This window comes from Prinia subflava, chromosome 2 (assembly GCF_021018805.1).
Source record: "Prinia subflava isolate CZ2003 ecotype Zambia chromosome 2, Cam_Psub_1.2, whole genome shotgun sequence".
Lineage (NCBI taxonomy): Eukaryota > Metazoa > Chordata > Aves > Passeriformes > Cisticolidae > Prinia > Prinia subflava.
In genome coordinates this window covers 53,462,022-53,476,504 of record NC_086248.1, presented here as the reverse complement: position 1 = coordinate 53,476,504, position 14,483 = coordinate 53,462,022, and the positions used below count along the sequence as shown (strand labels likewise).

Here is a 14,483-nt window from a genome sequence, read left to right as displayed (position 1 = left end):
ACAGAATATATTTTGCATGTTTTTAATTTTGTCTCCAATTACGATACATTATTTATAAAGGCACAAAAAGTAAAGTAAGATTTTTCTGTGAGGCTTTTCATTTATAAGGAATTGAGTTAAACAAATTAGATAATTAGGAAAATTAAGGCTAAAAATATCGATTCCATATGAGAGAGACACACATGGCTACTCAGGAACTCCTGCTGTAGGAAATTACCAAGACTAGATTACCAGACACATGTCTGCTAAAAGATTAAATCAATCCATGTTGGAATCGCTCCTTCTCAAGGAACAGGGAATTTTCAAATCATCTCCTTCCAAACAATTCTAAATTTCTACTAGGTCAAGTAGTTTGAGCTTCTGGCTCGAAGTCAAGTTTTCAAGCAGTTTTCGGCCCATTTTTCTTCCTGCCTCGGTGGACATAGCCTTTTTCCAGAGCTTCAGCAGCAATCCTCCTTGGAAAGAAACACAACATGACATTGTCAAATTAGCATGGAGCTCTAGGCATACCAGGGATGAAGTGTGCGTCTGGCAACGAGCTCTGGACACTCCCGGGGACAGTGAAATGTAGACAAAGCTGGAGCTTGCAGATGGGGTGATAATTGCCTACAAATGTGTAGGGAGATGCAGACCATTCATTCAGCTCGGGATCCTCTGTACTAACAGACAACGGGGCTTGTTCCCTTGTCACCGGTGTTGCGGCCGAAATCATTGAAGGTCTTTACTCTGGCACACGGCTTCCTTGTTTATGGAGCAGTAGCCTGGGAGTTATAATCAGGCCTGTCTTCGTTTTCACTCTAAAATAAAGAGTGTTCACTTTCTGCCAGGTAAGACCCCAAGCTAAAGAAGCAAATGATCCTAGTACTTTTGTCCAGGTGATGAGCAGTGTCTCTCCAGGAAGTGTGTCTCGGCCAACCCAGCCTAGCATTAGCACCAGTTTTGCAGGGCAGTCACTGCTTACTCCTTGCTCCACTCAGTGCTCATCTTTAGAGTAGATAGAGGGGAAATGCAAGAGTAAAAATGCCTAGTGGAAAACTAAGAATTTATTCTCTTGTTCTGCCTCTGGGTATCAGCAAAAGCCAGAGCATAAAAAGCTGCTCTGACGGTCCAGGAGTAGAAAGCTTTAGAAGCAGCACAACACTCAGTACAGTTCCTGCTGGACTAGCAGGGGCCACTAAATGAAAATAAAAAGTAATCAAACTCTGAATCAAGAAATCAAGTCTCACTCTGTGTTGGACAGCATCCCATCTTAGGAGGTAGTAAGGCCCTCTATCTGCTATTGAAGTTTGCAGTACCAGTAGAGAATCCTGTATTGCACAGGATGTATTTAAAAGCATCCAGAAAAACAGTCAGTTTTGTCACCTGTGTTTTGTAGCACTAAAGTAGGGTCTTTCAGGTCTCTGCTGAGGCTCTAAATTTAGATGCAGTCAATTTTATTTTAAAGCTCCTTTTTTTCTGATCTGCAAATCAGTTACCAGGCTGAATTAGCTGACATTTATTTTTCAGTTGAATTCAAAGCTCATCTCTTAGAGAAAAATCCCCTGTAAAGCAAGGGATTTCAGCTATGGAATTCATTATGGCTGCACCTGCATGAAACTTAATCTCCCTTTTCTTCCATTTACGGTATTCATCATCCATCTATCCCTTCCTCTCTCCCTGCAGTGCTGTGCTCACCTGTTGAACTGCCCTCATGCTCTCCTCCCTCCTTCCTGTCCTTCTGGTCCTGCTTCTCCTTGCTGTGTTCCTCTCCCTTCCTGGAGGTATGTCAAGAAATCCTGAACTGTGTCATAGACTGCCAGGCAGGAGGTAAATCTGTTCAGACCCTTATTCAGAGTCCAAAGAATAATACTAAGTGAAAAACGAGAGGGAAGCACTCTGTGATGGGAGAATGCTCTTTTGTAGCACTGAATAGCTCTATTTCATCTTTTTCAAGTTTAAATACAACTCGTGAGAGAATTTTCAGTGGAATGTACAGATAGAAGAAGAGGATCACGAATGCCATAGCTAGGCATGCTAATTTTTGAGTGTATTTTTACATTCTATTTTCATTTAAAGATTCAAAATAATTTTGCTTCATAAAGGTCAAACAGAAATAGCCAACCCAGCAGTATATGAAAAGAACTGAATCCTCAGGAGAGTGTAATTCTGTATTGCACCACTGGATGGTGATGCAAGACTTATTTTGGTGAATACAGTGAAGCCGGTATTGTGTAAGGATACAGTATTGCTGGGCCAGATCTCTGTTAAATCAAAGACTGAGATAAAACTAAAAACTGAAACCAGAACACTTGTGGACACAACAACTGTTGTTCATGATAATTTGCCTTTTCTCTTGTTGTTGTTCAACTGGTGTAATAATTTAATTTACAATTTTAATGGTTTCAGATTCAACTGGTGAAACACAAAAAAAAAAAAAAAAAAAAAAAAAAAAAAAAAATTAAAAAGCCTGCTTTTAAAGTTCCAGTGAAAAGTGGGAAAAGAAAGAGTAAGATCACTAGTTCCAAAAATGTTTTTTTCTCACTGAAATTCCTCGCATTATCAGTGCTATCCCACCCACATTTCCTGTCCAGTGTGTTGTTTGTTTATGGTTGTGTTTTTAACTGTTTTACTATTAGTCTCTAAGATGTATTTATATCAAACATTCACTGTATTCATAAAGAGAAAGATGTATGTAAAGATGAATATAGAGAGAACAAGATATTAAATATCTGTGGACAACAGACATTTGTAGGTCAGGCTCATACCTGTTAATTCATTTGCTTCATGAAGAGCTCTCAGTGACACCAACACCTTATTTTGCTCTGGACTGAAGTCACTAATGAAGGGGAGGACATCCCCTTCAACAAGCATCCTCTGGGGGAGGAAAGCCTGGAAGGTGTTTGTGGTTGGTAAGTCTGTACTGAAGTGTGTGGCGGCAATGAAATCTACACCATTAGCCCAGTCTTCACCAAAAGTTGCTTCTGGATGAAAGAGATATTTTAATCTAAAAGAGAAGAAAATAAAAAATGCAGCAGATGACTGAGCTTTCCTGTAGAACACACTACTTGATCATTTATCCCAAGTGTTTCTGTTCAGTATAAAATCCTGAGTGTTCTTAGTGACACAGTGACTTAAAGCCTCCTTAAGTACTTTATACCTAGTTTCTTCTGGCAACCCTACCTCTTCCCAGGTTAAACACAACTCCTGAATCAGGCCCTGGCTCCCAGAGGGGAACCAGCATCTCATTTTAAGCCCAGAGCCTGACTGCAGTTTGGGCAGCCATCTCTCAGTGGTCATCCCACACTCTGTGAGAGTGGACAGAAGAGCGGAGCCTAAAGAGTAGATACCTAAGATATGAAAACTCATGCAGACCTCGTTAGGATACCATCTTTACAAAGAGTTGTAGAGGTGGAAAGATCCTCCATGAACACCCCTCTATTCCCCTTACCTGTCCTGGAATTTGGGGAGTCCATAAGCGATGGAGGTGACATGTGCCTTCCACATGAGGCCAAGGGCATCATCCAGTTTGAAGGAAGAGAAGCTGGCAGAGCTCACACCTTTGTGTTCTGTAGATAACAGATACTGCAGCAGGGAGCAAAAAGGGCAGAGAATGAGAGGGGAGGTTCAAACCCAATTATTATCTTTTCATATTAGCATATACCTCACAAAATAATAAGCTTGACAGCTAAAGGATATTGTATTTGAATAGTTAATGGTAGTTGCTGTTCTTCTACTTCAACATTGCAAGGGATTTAGCCACATAATTTTGGTATTTGGTTACAAAAATTCAGTGGACTTTTGTATCTGAGTGCCATGGAAGATTCAGTACTGAAATAGGAGACTCCTTGAAAACTTGTCTATACTCTTTTGACCACAACTTTATGAAGATTTTCAGAAAAATAAGAAAATTATCCTTGTTATCATTATGGTTATTTGAGGAGTAGATATTTTACAATAACTTCTGAAACATGATGCAGGGGAAAAATGAATTTATGAAGACCAACCCAGTCTTACTCTTAAACCATCTACCTTCACTCACAAGAGGGACTTACAGCTTAACATTTGTGATCATTATCAATTATTTGACTACCAATAAAAAAAAGGTTGACTGCAGTAGTCTAGCTACAAAAAATAGCTATTAAATCCATGAAGTGAAAAATATTGTCATCTTTGGGATTAGAGAACAGCTGAGTGAGGAGGAACAAGGATATTTACTTGTATATATAGGTGTCCTTCTGAATGATGTTTCAGCATTTTCAAGTTTTTAGATGTTTAAAGAAATAAGTGAGCCTTATAAAACCAACCAAAGGCCACTTCTTAAGGGCAATGTTCCATCTCACAGGCTTATTTTGCATTGCTAACACAAGCAGTATTGGAAGAATATAAATATAATTGAATACAAAACTGTGTCTTGGAACTGAGGCCAAAATACAGAACTGTCTGAAAGGAAGAAAAACATTCCATAACTTGTAAAAATCCTGTCGTCCTTATCTCTGACTCACTATAAGTTATGCTTTCCATTTTTCCTGCTTGCTGTTTTTATATGAAGTTGCTATTGAAAACAAACTAAGCTCTCCAAATCTTAAAAATGACAGTAATAATAGTTTTTAAAGCTAGTATTTTGGTATATTTTCTAAAAATATATATTTAGAAAAATTATTTACTTCAAAAAAGGCCTTCCAGTCATCCATGAGCTCGGGCATGCGAGTCCAGCAGTCTTTAACACTATAACAAAAATCATCTTTTTGCTCTTCTGGTGGCAATATTTCTATTTCATACGGCAGCTGCCCAAAGAGGCCAGCCTCCACTGCCCCCAGAAAGGGTATAATAGCCAGATAGTAATTCATACCTGTAACAATAATTAAAAGGCAGGAGGTGTTAATCACAAGCAAATGAAAAATTTCCACATAAGAAAATGAACTTTCTCCCACATCAAATACAACTGTTTCAAAGTGCCATGAATACAGCTGTTTTCTGCAGTGGAATATATGTGCTAAAACATAATAATGATGACACTTGTATTGATTTAGATATGATTTGTAGTGTTCATTTATGCATTGTCCTTTAGGAGCTTTGTATGAGCTTACACTGTGCTTTATTTTGCAGGAAAGGAAAAAAGCTAATGGAAAAAAGTTAGATCTTTGTAGGCTGTCATGGACAGGACAAGAAAAGTCTCTCAAATATGAATTGCAAATTAAGTATAGAAAGATTAAGGGGTATTCCACAAGTATTGTTGTCATTAAAAAACCCTCCTCTATGTAGCCTAGACCTATGAGAAATGAAAATGTGATATTTTATGGGAAAATAATAATTTTACTTTAAAAAATATTTCACTCACTGAAAATTGCTTGGATATTACATCAGTTTATCTGTTCAGATTTATTTTATGATGATGGCTTTCTTTGGTCTGATCCATAAGTTGGAGCAGTCAGATCCAGGATGTAGGAAAAGCAGGTTCATTATTTTTCACTGGTGCCAAATCTTGTCCCCAGTGAGAGTCTCCATAGGGCTATTTGATATTTCTCTCTTGAAAGGAGGATTCAAAGTTCTCCTCTTCATTGTGTCCCCTTTGTAGAAATGAAGTTTAATTGTTTTGAGGGAAGAAAAGCCTGGGGATCAGTTGTTCTCTCTCTTGGGTGGGTGCCTCTGAGCTGTTATGCTGAGAAGCCATTTGCTCACACTTGGTCTCAGGGCCACGGACTGCGCTGCTATTTTGTAGAAAGTCCCAGCAGTGAGGACCAAAATCATCAAAACCTGAATGCCTACCATGTATGTGTCCTCCTAATGGGAAGCCATTGCTCCACCTCATGGGAGAAGATCACAAAACAAAGCTCAAGGAGTGTGTGTGTTGGCTATAGTTCAGCAGGGACTGGGTCTGCACACCTTAGGAGCAGGAGTACTGAGGGAACTTGGTTTATTGCTCTAAGCATGAGATGAAAATAAGGATGGAGCAGCATGGAGGTGCTGTGGTCATGGTCTGTCAATATCCATGCAGATATGAAACAAAGGATGGAGCAACACAGCGGTGCTGTGGTTATGCCCCACTGAAAGCATGCAGCTAGCAGGAGCTAAGCCAAAGGAATGAACCAGACAGTAACCAGAAGCTGGCCTTTGCTTTGTTAGCTCAAAAATGCACCTTTCTTTTAACACTCTACATATGCTAATGACTCAAGCACCACATCAATATGAAATGCCACCAACTGTAACTTTACCTTTTCTTTTCCCTCAAAGGAAGTAATATAAATATAGCTAAAGTGGGGAGAGAGGTCAGCGAAGACTCCATCAAAACCTCTGGGATCTGTCAACAGGCTGGACCTGTCTTCTCCCACACAGGGATGCCTATTGGGTAAGAAGCTCATTTTATGCAAGCTAAATTATTATCTCTAGCTAGCTTTAATTTGTGATTAGAATTAGTAGATATATTACTCCAAATTCATTTTTGCAGTCAGTTACTATCAACAGCAATCTCTGAACCTTAACCTGTCAGTGTTCGACTATCACTGTGTTTGTTAATAAAGTGTGAGTAAGTTCAATAGATTTTAGTGTGAGTCCTTCAAGGGCTAAGAGAGGAGTGGCTGGCAACAGATAACATACTTGACAAAACTGGAAATATCTACCAACTTCAAGTGGGATCATTGTTGGTGTGTGACCCTAAACATGTTGGTCAAACCATGCTCCAGAAGAGTGGACTGTTCGTCCCCAAAACGGGGCACTGACAGGCTGGTCAGACACAAGGGTTTTGACTTCCCTGAGGGTGATGATTGAACAAATACAAAGGGTTATATATAAAGAGAAACCCCTTGTCTTGTGGGACACACCTCCTGAATGTGGACCTCATTGGGAATCCAGGAGGAAATGTATGGCCAGTCAGAAGAGCAAAAGAAAACTCTCAGGTGGTGAGAAGGCAGTGTTTCACTGAGACTCATCACTGAACTGGCTCTCATTTCTTGTTCAGTGTTTCCATGAGAAATATTGAAACCTTGATCTCACATCACAAAGTGTTTATGTTCTTTTAAGTGTACTTGCTCATATTATAAATTTGCACCCACTTGGGTGACTTAGTGGGCAGAAAACAATGCAGGACAGGACTATACTGAATATTGTTCTAGGCAAAAACCCCCAATGTTCTTCAACATTGGGGTAGTATCACTTACACCCAAGGTATATTAAACGTGAGTTTCTGGTTTAAACTCATTCCCAGTTTCACGTGACTACTTGTGCCAGAGAGGGCTGCTCTGAAGGCCAGCTGAAAGCATTCATATCCTCAGAACACTAGGAGTCATGTCTATGTAGTCTCAAAGACTTTGCATGTTCTTGCTACAATATGGTAAATCAAAGCTTGAGTTGATACATTTTCCAGAGGTAAGAAAATGGATCTCAATCAAACATGCAATATTTAGAAGTAAATGAAATTTTACTGGGTTTTTCCCAGTAAAAACCTGGGAAAGTAAAAGATCCCCTTCCAGGGGGACCCCATTCCAGGAAGGTCCCCTTCTTGCAAAGGGCTATGCAGGGACTCTCGTCACTTGACACTGTGTGGGACACCAACCCACAGAGCACCTGGTGCTGTGCAAACACAGAGAGGGAAAACCAAAGCTGGAGTGAGTATCACTCAGTCAGTTTTACCCTAGATTTACATTTTAACTTTTATCTATGCTTATGTCTTTGTTCACTAGAAGATATATATACATTTAACAGCTGATTCACAGCCAGAAGCTTAATCCAATTGGCCACTGAAGGAAAAACGATACTGTGGCAGGGAAGGGGCAGAGCTGCTTGCCCAAACCTGCTGACAGCTCTGTGGAAAAGGGGAACTTACAACAGGACATCAGGGAAGCTGAGGGAGCAAGGGACAGAAGTGACAGAGGGACAGTATGTTATGGGAAAAAGAACTAAGGATGGTAGAAGAACCACAAAGATTCCTGCTTGACATTTTCTCACAAGGTTTTAGTTTGAAGTGCAAGCATATAAACTAAAGAAATCTGCTCTGGACTAATTGTAAACTGCAAATATCTCCAAATATCTACAAATATATATACCTGCCACAGTGTTTCCCACATATTTTCACATAAGTATTTGCAGTGCAAATATTTTTAAGGTTATAAACTTGTTTGGTTTTTTTTCTCCTTCTTTGAGTAAGTATTGAAAATCAATTCACTTTCATTTACCCAATCACACTTAGGTGTCTTGATGCAAATTTGTGATGGAGAATTACGTAACAGTGAAATTAAAACATAATACAGAAGTCTAAGAGGAAGAAATATTTTGAGATGGCCTTCTAGGACACCAATTTATGTTGGAGAACAGTGTTACAGCATATACTTACAGGACCACCAGCTTCTTACAGATTGGCACAGAAGCTCTCCATTTTCATAGCCACAGGAAGTCCCACCAGAATGATCTGCTAACCTACCTGAATTAAAAAAAAAAAAAAAAAAAAAAAAAAAAAAAAAAAAAAAAAAACAAAAAAAAAACAAAAAAAACCACCACAAATACTTCTCAAAATTTCACACAAGAAATCCCACTGAGGTGAAAAAATATAAAGGAATAAAGCATGCAGACTTTTGGTTAGAGAAGCAAAATAATTACTGTTGCTTTGCTTCATAAACTACAGATCCTAGAGCAGTTGAATTTCTCAGTGCATAGTAATTTGATTGTGTTTTACAGTTTGAGTTATCCCTCACTGTAAATGTATTCTGTGAGTTTATTGAACTGTTTGAAATCAGGACATCACAGCATTTTTACTGAGATATAAATATACATTCACATACAGACATGAGCACACGCATAGCTGAAACATCATTTCTAATAGATGTAGGGCTGCTAGGTCAGGAGAGCTGCTTAATGAGCAAAATAACACAAACTAAATGTGCTAGTAATTGTCTCACCTAATTGGGTTGTGTGATACAGAATCACTTCCAGTTTAATCACGCAGACAAACGTGTCCTTACTGTGAAGCTAAGCATGCAAACATTGTTGTAACTAATTAGCAAAGTTTGCAAGCATCTCTGCTGTGGAAAACATGCAAGACATTTCACAATTATTTATGACAGAATATTTTATTTTAAGCATGTGGCATGAAGAAATAGCCTAAGTCCTACAAGAATACCATACGTGTACATTAAATGTTGTCATGCAGAGCGTCAGCAAGACTGCTCTAAGTGCATGACACACAATTACCATGGCCTTGTGCAATGACTTGAGCTATTCCAGAAGCTCCCAAATTCTGCCCTGCAGAGCACTTGCTCTCTGATGAGTCAGCTGAATAATGGCAGTGTCATTTCTGTCAGATTAGAACTAAACCTCATTACCAAACCAAATTTTCTGATACTGTTACTCAAGAAGGAGAGACGATCATGAACAATGTGCATTCAAATTATCCTAATTATTCTCCCTAGCTGACTGGGCAGAGCCTGTGCTTTGGGGCATGCTAGCTACTCAAACCTATATCTTTCAGTAGCCAAGCACTGAGAACATTAATTTGCAGTGATGAGGATTGCAGTTCAACCCATTTTTTAAAAAAATGAAGATTATATTTTTTTATATTTATGGAAAGATTCATTTTTTCAAGATTTTACTTCAACAGAGACTGTCAAAAACAGGCAGTAATAGATCAGTGGTGTGCAAAGGGGATGAACGGGAAGGATAAAGGCTAGAGAAGAAAAAAACAAAATGTTGCAAAAAGATTGTACATGAGGTTTACCAAATATTGTTATCCTTGGTGTTTCACGAAAATTAAGATTTCCCAGGCAGTATCAGTGATAATTATACAATATATGGAAATAGGAGCTGGAAGCATTAACTGCACTTACAGGTCTGCCCACCATCTTTGTTGTCTCTGCTCCCTCCTATTCCCTGTGCTTATCATGATTGTTATTTCAGTCTTCAGGTCTACCCAAGCTAATCTGTATTGACTGTGTTGACTCCCAGCTGTGTTGTGGATAACTATGTGCAACCCCATCAGCAAGATTTCTCCACTATTTTTTTTTGTGGAAATGTTGTTACTGAAAGTACTAAATGTAGTTATTGTCATCTTGCTCATGAAGAACTCCTAGCACATCCTCCACTGAACTGTAAACTTCTTTTAGCAACAGTTATTACTAAATTCTCCTTCAGGTGTTCCTTTATCAGATTTGCAGTTCCTTGTCTTGTAAAGTATCATTTAAAAATTTTCATTCTAAGCTTTGCATTTACAAAGGGAATCAATCCATTTCTGAACTTTGGAAAAAAACCTGACATTTATATCATGGAAGAAGATCTCAAATTAGCCTGACACAATCTACCTTTGATTCACATAATTGTTTTGTCCCTTTTTCTACCTAGTTCCGTGTCATTAAATATTCTTTCCTCTGTACGTTTTCTAATGTCTTTGTTACTGCTGATATAAGACAAATAAATATATGTGTCCTTATCTCCTTTTTTCTTCTTAAATACAGGCATAACCTTTACTGCTCTTCCTACAATACCACGTGAATCTTTCTTAAAGTTCTTCATCCTGGATTTGTACTTCTGTATGTGAATGGGGGTCAGATTATCCTGTTTCCTCAGTTTCTGTGGGTAGGACTCTCAGTTCAGTTCCACCCCCCGAGTGACAATTTCTGCTTCTACAATCTCATTCCTAACAGCCATGCTGTCTCAGGATCCTTGTCTCTGCTGTAAATTTGGGCAAATTACTGATTTCATTTTATGTCCCTGAGTGGATTATTGCAAATCTTTGTACCACTCTTATTAAGTGACAGCTTCACTTGTTCTTTATGGTTTATACGGAACCATATCCATAAAAATAGTCTCTCAGTAACACAACATTCAGGACCAGACAGAACTGTTAATTCTACTTTAACTTTGCAATATTTTCTAAGTTCTGTTGTCTTGCACCATGAATTCAAATCCTGCTTCTGTTTGCCCAAGCTTATTATGTTGGCATACAAATGCTTCAGTCTTTCCTCACTACTCTATCCCACACCCTATCTGGATTAGGTTTAGCCCTTTGCCAACCTCACTACTGTATGCACCAGAATTATGTCATTCTTTGTCCCTTAACCATTTATCCTTCAACTCCCCATATTTTTTAACTGTAAAAGTACTTCCAGCTATGTGATATTTCTCCTTTTAGTATTTTTTTAACCTTCTGATCATGTAAATTTAAAAATGTATCTCCTTTGTCTAAATGTCAGTCCTGTGACTCATTAGCAGGTGACAGTACATCTTTACCTGTCTATGCAACCAGGGGCAAATCTTTCCCTATGTCTCTCATCTCTGCTTGGAAATTGTCACTGCAACAAGGCATGTCCTCACTTTGTGGATGAGGCCATACTCCACAACTTCCAGCAGCTCACCACTCAATTGTAGCTGCTGCATCCAGTCATCTTTGCCTCTGCCACACATTGGGTCAATTCTCCTGCTGTACCAGCCATCCTTTTCATCTGTCTTCTTTTTGTATACATAAAGAAGGGGAAGAGTAAAAAGCTTGCCTAAACTACAACTAAATTCTTTCTGTTGCTGTCTGTTTGCCAGCTAGTTTCCCATTTGGATTTTGCTTACTATCTTGTTTTCCTCATTTTGACTTGGAAGTAAATTTTCCATGAGGTATGACTAAATGCTGGCAGCCTTCCTTCACCACCAGCTGCAGCACCTCTGTCTTCTCTCAAACCTACAGTGTCTCCCAAACCACCACCACGTGTAACTACAGGTTACATCCTATAAGGAAAACAACAGGCAGACAGATGCATTTGTTTACCCATGGTTACCATCAGGCACAAGTTTCTGAAAACCTCATTGACTCTTACTTCCTCTCCCCCTTTTCCAGCTGCTAGAACAAGGCAAGTCAGCTCTGGCTTTGAATGGAAAGCTACAGAGACTGCTATGTATGAGGCAGTCTGTGAGATAATGGGTTGTCTGATAAAGCCCTGATAACTCACTGCAGCCTTAGCCTTAAGGGACCTTCCATATGTGTTTTAGTGTCTGCTGCCCTGGCAGGGACGACAAGCAAACCAGAATTACTGCCCTAAACAACAACCAGCTTGTAGGAGATAAACCCTTAGAATCTGGACATAATTCAAAACAAAACCAAATAACCAAACAAACCCCACAAAAAAAAGCAAATAAAGAAAACCCCAAAAACCAGAAAAACTTTCATTTTTGTAAAATACTATTTAGAAAATAAGGAGGCTACCTCTAAACTGATCATGAAGAATAAATGGAAATAAGTTCTCAGGGGGAGATGTGGACTTTCAAATATCTTGTCTTAGAAATTAAACTCCAACCACTGCTAGAAGCTTGTAATATTAACAAAAAAAAAGCCTGTTAGTGAACAATTTAAGAACAGCACTGCAGAATGTATGCCCTGAAATCTGTCTAAATAAACTGAAGCAGCTGGGAAAGCCTTTCCAAAGATTTTTAGTTGGCTGAAATATTGCCCATCTATACCACAAATCTGTATTCTGATCTCTTCTTATAAAGAATTTTAATAGAAATAGTAAGGAATAGCCATAATAGGAATTTTAAGAATAATAGGAATTATAAGGAATTTTAATGCTATTGATCAGCAAGGTAAGGCTGTTCACTCAGCATTTCTTTTTCAAATTGACAGCTTTGACAAAGTTTACACCATCTGAGGCAATACCGAGCTTGTGAGGCAGAAGCCTTGGAAAGGAAGCCTCCAAGCAGGTCTGGTAAACACCTTGCTAATCCACCATTTTAAAGAAATAATACCTACCTGTATGAAATTGCCACCCATGCTGCAATGGTAATCCCCAGAGAATATTGCCACTGTTTTGGGGTCCAAAGGCAGCAAAATATTTGGCTGAAGCATTTAGCAAGCTCTTATATACTCCCAGTCGATCTCGATAGTTCCAAGCACTGATCACAATTTTGTTGTCCTTTACTGGGAAATCCAGAAGGTTTTCAGGGGCCAGGTCCCACAGAGGGGGATAGACATCTTCTCCAGTGACATCGTTTTCACTCTGCGCCGCAGCAGCCCCAGGACTCAGGGTAACAATCACTACAAGGAGAGCGTGTATGCCAAAGAGGGGCCACATTGTGAACGTGTGTGACCCAGGTGATTGTGGCTGCAGGGCTTTTATCGGGGAAGGTGTGGGCTGGGCAGAAAGCCTGACTCAGACACACAAGTCTTTGTCTCCCTTCCCTCTTCCCAGCCATGACCCTGACAGGGAGTCACCAGACCAGCAACAGTGAGCAATGCTCTGTCCTCTCCATGGGATGTAGGGAGCACCAGCAGATGTTTTAGAGGAATCAACCTAATCAAAAGATGTCCAAACCCATGCTGTCCATGAGATATCACACACTGCCATATGGCTGAGGTGCTACAATACTGATTGTACAGTTGTGCTATGAAACGGTCTGTGTCCGTGTTTCTTAGTAGCTGTCAGCTTCCCTTTGCCAGCCCAGTTCCTTTGGGAACAGAAGGGACAGCAGTGGCAGAGATCTCACCTCAACACACACACAGGTTATGGCTGAGATATTCTGAGGAGGGCTCTGGGCACTGACAAAAAGCAGCAATGACATGCTGCTGCTGCTGCTGCCATTGTCAGCTTTGTCTTTTAGCCTTGGGACTACTGCCTGCAGCCTCAGGTCATAAGAGAGTTGGAAGCAGCCAGACCAGCCTGCCTTCAGGCCACGTAGCACCTGGCCAGCTGCACTTTTACTACTGGTTTGTGTCGTGTGGAAATGGTCATCCTTATAAAGTTCTAAGGTCTCCTGTTAAACCTCCATGATCCTGTAGACTCCAAAGGGAACACAAAGGCGATAAAATCGGTGTCCAAGTTAGACTCCAACAAAAGCGAAACCGACCAGCTGCCTGCATCTCACCTACTTCTGGGAATTCTAGCACTTTATAATCTCCAGCTGCTTTTTCTCAGATAAGCAATGGTTGCAAAAGAACGCTCAGCAAACAAACACGTGGTTTGTTATCTCTGTTGTCTTTTATTTGCATGAGAAAAATTGCAAATGCCGCTTTTCTCTGAAGTAATTTTGTGAATTTCAGTTGGGCTCTGTGTGCCTAAAGTACCTGAAACGAATGGGTGGGAGCAAGTCAAAACTGGCTGCAAACTTCTGATAGTAAATTCAAAATAAATGTATCACTTCAATTCAAAATTTTTCCATTTACTTTATTCACTAAGAAGACTTTCTAGTAAATACCAGAAGTTTTCAATTATCACTTATAATTTTTTTGTCTGCTTCTGAGAGAGAAACCCAAAGGATTTTGAAATACAGTGTTCAACAGAGATTAACACAGATTTGATCATGCTGCCTTGAAGAATTTTCAAAAATTCAAGTGGTTCTTTCATAAACTACTATGAATGAAATTTATCTAACCCAAATGTGGTCATTTAAACACTATCCTAGCTATGTAGTTTCCCTTGATAACCAAATCAGAGAATCAGGCATTTTCAAAATGTAACTCATTTAAAGCACACTACTGAGAGATGTATTGTTCCTGACTGACTGTAGAGGGAGTAGAAATTACAGGTTTACCTTTAGACATA

The 14,483-nt window shown here is 39.4% G+C and overlaps 1 protein-coding gene across 1 annotated transcript; it reads right to left on the bottom strand.

Moving 5' to 3' along the window:
* Positions 1 to 327: 327 nt before the first annotated feature.
* Positions 328 to 14,029, bottom strand: C2H6orf58 (chromosome 2 C6orf58 homolog). Its single transcript, XM_063391858.1, has 6 exons — positions 12,695 to 14,029; positions 8,306 to 8,392; positions 4,644 to 4,828; positions 3,428 to 3,561; positions 2,745 to 2,983; positions 328 to 455 (listed from the first exon to the last, which is right to left on the bottom strand). The coding sequence occupies exons 1-6, from the start codon at positions 13,014 to 13,016 to the stop codon at positions 328 to 330; spliced, it is 1,095 nt and encodes a 364-aa protein (XP_063247928.1). The 5' UTR covers positions 13,017 to 14,029.
* Positions 14,030 to 14,483: the final 454 nt, after the last annotated feature.